This window comes from Cynoglossus semilaevis, chromosome 17, assembly GCF_000523025.1.
Source record: "Cynoglossus semilaevis isolate Cse_v1.0 chromosome 17, Cse_v1.0, whole genome shotgun sequence".
NCBI lineage: Eukaryota > Metazoa > Chordata > Actinopteri > Pleuronectiformes > Cynoglossidae > Cynoglossus > Cynoglossus semilaevis.
In genome coordinates, this window is record NC_024323.1 from 15,638,207 (window position 1) to 15,643,424 (window position 5,218).

At 43.4% G+C, this 5,218-nt stretch overlaps 2 protein-coding genes and 1 non-coding gene across 4 annotated transcripts in view; all 3 read right to left on the minus strand.

The window, feature by feature from the left end:
- Positions 1 to 794: 794 nt before the first annotated feature.
- Positions 795 to 3,376, minus strand: spc24 (SPC24 component of NDC80 kinetochore complex). Of its 2 annotated transcripts, none has more exons than XM_008330747.3 (6): positions 3,223 to 3,376; positions 2,108 to 2,290; positions 1,819 to 1,963; positions 1,611 to 1,715; positions 1,339 to 1,415; positions 795 to 1,261 (listed from the first exon to the last, which is right to left on the minus strand). In XM_008330747.3, the coding sequence occupies exons 2-6, from the start codon at positions 2,271 to 2,273 to the stop codon at positions 1,155 to 1,157; spliced, it is 600 nt and encodes a 199-aa protein (XP_008328969.1). In that variant the 5' UTR covers positions 2,274 to 2,290; positions 3,223 to 3,376; the 3' UTR covers positions 795 to 1,154. The 2 variants fall into 2 exon arrangements, with proteins under 2 accessions (XP_008328969.1, XP_008328970.1); XM_008330748.3 differs by having other exon boundaries at positions 3,238 to 3,330.
- A 459-nt stretch (positions 3,377 to 3,835) lies between these two features.
- kri1 (KRI1 homolog) overlaps positions 3,836 to 5,218 on the minus strand; it is a 15,919-nt gene continuing 14,536 nt past the window's right edge. The window contains exons 16-18 of the mRNA XM_008330746.3: positions 4,645 to 4,709; positions 4,467 to 4,562; positions 3,836 to 4,379 (exon numbers count right to left, since the gene is read on the minus strand). Of these exons, the coding sequence (XP_008328968.1) occupies positions 3,902 to 4,379; positions 4,467 to 4,562; positions 4,645 to 4,709 (639 nt within the window). The 3' untranslated portion in view covers positions 3,836 to 3,901. The remainder of the gene's footprint in view (positions 4,380 to 4,466; positions 4,563 to 4,644; positions 4,710 to 5,218) is intronic.
- On the minus strand, positions 4,786 to 4,884 carry LOC112488469 (Z30 small nucleolar RNA). The gene has a single exon (XR_003052549.1). It is a non-coding gene; the product is annotated as a Z30 small nucleolar RNA (small nucleolar RNA).

Below are 5,218 nucleotides of genomic sequence, written 5' to 3' on the forward strand. Positions count from 1 at the left end.
TCAGGGTTGAACTAATTATAGTATGCTCATAAAATAACTCAACATTCTGCCGTGAAGTGAACGACCAGACAAACACAAACGTTGGTTTTTATTCCTGTACATATTTGTAAAGATAAATATATATATATATATTTATATATATATGTATTTTTGTTTTGAGTTACACTCTGTAAATATATATATGCAGCAGTTTTGTATGGTTTAAAAACTTCATTTAAGTTATGTAAGTTTTATATATGCACTGAATAAAACCTTTGGATTTTGTTTCTCTTTATATATTTCTCTATGTTGAACTTTTTTTTCCTGGGGGGCTGGTGGGGGGGAGGGGTTCAGGTCAGTCTTGTTCAGAAGGTACAGTCAGTCTGTCGTTCTGTCACTGAAACTTAGAGAAGTTCTTGACAAACTCTCGTTAATACCAACGTGAGGAAGAGGAGGAGACGCAGCGACGATGAGCTGCGATGGTTTAAAGAGTCGCTGACAAACTGGCAGCTCGGCTGAAAACCACCTCAGGAACTGGTGGTTCTGCAGAAGCAGCAGCAAAACTTGACACTCGTTTACCGTAACGAAACCACGTGTGGGTGTTTGGGTCTTGGAACTGCCCCAACACTGCCTTCCTACCACACCATCAGGGTGCAGAGGTTGACAACACGGTTCTTTTTCACAGTGGGAGGAGGTTTCACTTCAACACTGGGGTTGGGGGCTCATTTGAAATAAATTAAACAACTGAACAATGTTTCACTTAAACCAACAGTATAAGAGCAGTGGTAATATTGAACCATGTTAGGACTTAAAGGGAAAATAATAAAACATTTTTATTTGGGTTAACAAATAAATGTGCGGCGGGTGAGTTGAATTAATTGTTATCTTAACTAACTAATAATCATTTTGAAGAAACCAACTAATGACCTAAGGCTCAGTGGGAGAGACTGTAGAGACGCGTCTGTGGCAGTCACTACGGTGACCCAACAGTGCCATCTAGTGACGAACAATCGCTCCAGCAAGGACGTAATAACAAGTATAATTTGGAAAAATCATGGAGTTTAATACATGTGTAGTGAACCATAAAAGTATAAACAGTAGAAAACAAATAAATGAACACACACACACATACACACACAGTGACCAATGTATTCTGAGTGTGTGTGTGTGTGTGTCTACCACTCAGTGCTGACAAAGTCCCACAGGTGATCGCTGACGCTGCACCGACTCTGAGCTGACGTGTCCATGTTGATGGGCGTGGCCAGATCTTTACCATAGTGAACTGTAGAAGAAGAAACGAAGACAACGATGGAATTAAAGCAGAACACACACACACACACACACACAACTAGGCCGTACCTCCTCTCAGGGTGTGTGGGGGGGTGTCGTATTCCCACTTGATCTTGGTGATGAGGTGGTACAGTTTGGCCACGTAGCTGTGAAATTAAATTAAATTCAAATATAAAATGTTAGATTACATCAAAATACACTCCACAACTTTCACTTCATCAACTGTCATTTCTTCACTCGTCGTCATCATCATCATCAAAAAGGTGGCGTAAAAAGAAGAAGGAAGTTTCCAGCGGTCAACGAAACCCATTTATGACCAAAGTCAGAGGAGTGACACTCACACTGCTGAGGGGATGACCTCTGTGGTGTCTTCATCCACCTCACTCTGAAGAGCCTCCAGCTGAGCTTCACTTCTCCTGAGATTCTCCAACTCTGCCTTCAGCAGACTGTGAGCGAGTCAAGGATGGTGACGTGGGAAACAGTCTACGTGTCTACGTGTCAACGTCTGACCTCTGACCTCTGAACCACAGACACCAAACATTAGGATACTCTATCTCGGAGTCGGAGATCTGGCTCTTGGCTATGCACTGTCTCAGCTGCTCCTCCAGGTTCTTCAGCTCCTGCTCCCTTTGCTGCTTCTCCTCCTCCAAGTCCAGCAGCTGCTGACCAACAGTCTCCTCAATCTGAGTGGCTTCTGTGAGTCAGTGAAGGGAAGAGAAACAGGAAACCATGTAAGCTTTGAAGTACAGCAAACACATCTGTCTGTCTGTGTGTGTGTGTGTGTGTGTGTGTGTGTGTGTGTGTGGACTTCCTGCTCAGGCGATGAAACTCCACTTGCCATTTAAAATGTGTGTCACCACCTTCTTGGTTTCTACATGGAGCTCAAACAGAGCCTGCTGTTCACTTCTGATCTCCTTGACCTTCTCCGTTTGGCTGCTGTTGATGTACTCCAGCAGAGCCTCTCCCATCTCCTCCAGGTCCTGGAACTTTTGACCTTGAGCCATAGCTGCAGCACGACAGGCTAAAAGCACAAAAACAACACGTGTCATTGGAGGCGGTTGTTTTACGTCATTATTGACGACCATCAAGAACCAATCAGCTCACAACGTCATCTTAACAATCAAACATAAAAAGAATACACGTCACATGACTTTAGTCACAGGTGAAAATGCTGTCACAGCAGGATCTGTTTGACTCAGTTCACATCAATCAATCAGTCATCAATCAATCAGTCATGAATCAATCAGTCATATGGTACTAATAATTGGCAGAACCTTTTCTTTTGGTGTTTTGGTTTTTTTCGGCCTTGATTTCTGCCAACAGTTTTAATTTCGGTGCATCCATAGTATAAACCCATTCTTGTTGTTGTTCTTGTTGTTGTTGTGTCAACACACACTGTTGGTGCTGTCTATCATTATTTCACAACAAAAATGTCCTAAAAATTCAATAAAACTAATGAATTTTCTTTATTTAGAAATGTTAACCTGTAAACATGACAAAAACACATCTTCAAAGACTTTAATAAAACCGATTCGTTGATCTCTGCAGTTAAATACAATAACATCTGGTCTGGAGTCACAGAACAACCATCTCGAACCGTTCACTTCAACAGAACTACAACAAGTACCGAACCATTCGTTACCGGACGTGTGTCCTGATCAAATGGTCCAAACGGTCCGTCCTCACAGACTGTCCAAACGGACCGTCCTCACAGACTGTCCAAACGGTTCCAAGTAAAGACACTAAACCACCATTAAAATCTTTCACAAAAATATGTATTTATTTGACGGTGAAGGCAACACTTCTGCTGTCGAGTGTACGTGACGTTGTTTACGTTAAGTACGTCACAAATGTGGTTCAAATGTTAAACGATAAACGCCAACATTCACATGGTAAATATTTAAAACTAATTTCTTCACCGTCGAATTCAATTATATTGAAAAAGAAAAATACCTGAAAGTTCGTTACCGGGATTCAAACAGTCCTGAGAACGCGCCGTTTCCTTCTTCTTCTTCTTCTCTTTGATCGTTGCACTTCCTGCAGTTTTTCATGTCACAGCGCCCCCTCTGACCATCCGCATGCTTTCATATGCACAAGCTGTTGAACGACGTCACAGTGTGTTCTCTCCAAGTACATTCAAATACAGCGACACAAGCTAGCATCTTAGCATGTGTTGTGAGGATTATTTCTCCCGTTTATTACACCGTACAACGAGATAAAACGAGAATTAGAAAAATAATGAATTTATTAAAAACATTTTTTCCTATTTTAGTCTAATTTCTGTTGATGGACCCAGCAAAAATGTAGAAAAAAGACATTTTTACTTGTAACGTTTCAAAAACTGTACGTGTTAAGAATGAAGGAAGGAAGGAAGGAACTTTGTTCATCTGAGGAGAAGTACTCACTGATACTAACATGTACTCAGTCCAGGGTCAATCACAACAAACCTCAGGGTCAGGGTGTAGGACGTACTGCGTCATCCGTCAGTGGTCCGTCACACAGTGAACCAATGAGCAGCAGGTGACCAGGGAGCAGATTTGTCAAAGTTTTATTTCAGTTTGTAAATTGTACACAGTACAAAACAACAACATCTGTTTCAGTTTTTATTGGAGACAAAAATCAAACTCATTCTTCACTCCTGTTTTTTACGCTTTTCCTCTTTTTCCCGTGTCTTCCGTCTCTCTCTGCCTTTCTGTCTGAAGTAGAGTCTCTTAGGGTTCAGACCGTAGGCCTTCAGTCGCTGTCTGCTGAACTCCCTCCCCCCTATCGTCACCCCCATCAGTCCTGACAGGAGGCGTCCCCCTGACCTCCTCTGCTTCTTCTTGGACCAGTTTGGTTTCTCCGTCCTGGTTTCCACTCGGTCTGCTTTTCCTGCTGCTTCGCCAGGGGGCGCCTGCTGCCGTTGGTCCGACTCCCGTTTCAGTCTTTTCTTGGGGATAAGAAACTCCTCTTCCTCCTCGTCTCCCGCCTCTTTAAGAGCCTCATCTGACGAGTGCGTGGCAGCAGCTCCGTCCTCGCCTCCAGCTCCTCCTCGTTTCTCAGCATCCTTCTGACCATCTCTCTTCTTCTTGCCGACGTGGTTCTTGGAGTCGCCCGGCTCTTCATCTGGCCTGTAAATAAAAGTCAGTCTTAGATCAGCACATAGGACACGAGGACACCAGATTCACCAGGACCAGGTCTCATCTGGCTTCTCTCACCCAGAGTAGACGGAGCCGAGGATCTCTCTCTTCTTCCTGTCGTTCTGGGCTTTGATCTGATAGTTTTTCACATCACTTCTCTCTTCCTTTTCAGACCTGAGGAGTAGGAAAGGCTGAAGGTTTGATTGTGGTGAAGGAGCAGAGAAAAGGTCAGGACTGTAAAGGTCAAAGGTCGTACCTGAACATGCAGGTCTTCTTCAGAGAACACCAGCGGTTCAACTCTTTGTCATCTGCACCTAAAATCTAATAAAGGAATAATTTGAGACTTTCAGCCTGTTATGATTGTGTGTGTGTGTGTGTGTGTGTGTGTGTGTGTGTTCTGCTCAGAGAGAAGATTCAAACTGACATCATTCTCTGGTCACAGTTTCCCTGGAAGGAAGCAGTACCAGATCATTCACCTCGAGGCTCATCACTGCAGTAATACTCCGTACAAAACTGTAACAACAGTCATTGACACTTGTACCATCAACTCACCACTGGTCTCTGCTGGTCCACTGGTGTGGTCAAGTTCAGGGGTCTGGTTCTTGAAGCGGGCTCACAAAACTCTGAGTTAAAGTCTCAGCTCTGAAGACAGAGAGGTCCAACTCTGACTTCCTGGTTTCACAACAGCTGATTACAGTTAGCTCACTGAAGCCTGAGTTCAGTTAAGCCTGAGTTCAGTTAAGTCTGAGTTCAGTTAAGCCTGAGTTCAGTTAAGTCTGAGTTCAGTTAAGCCTGAGTTCAGTTAAGTCTGAGTTCAGTTAAGTCTGAGT

Bases quoted from the DNA above. Each gene is read 5' to 3' on its own strand.
- spc24 (XM_008330747.3), bottom strand. From the start codon at position 2,273: ATGGCTCAAGGTCAAAAGTTCCAGGACCTGGAGGAGATGGGAGAGGCT. The intron at 1,716-1,818 runs GTATCCTAATGT...ACTCGCTCACAG, and splicing joins ATCTCCGACTCCGAGATAGA to TCTGCTGAAGGCAGAGTTGG. The intron at 1,262-1,338 runs GTACGGCCTAGT...CTTCTTCTACAG, and splicing joins CCCACACACCCTGAGAGGAG to TTCACTATGGTAAAGATCTG.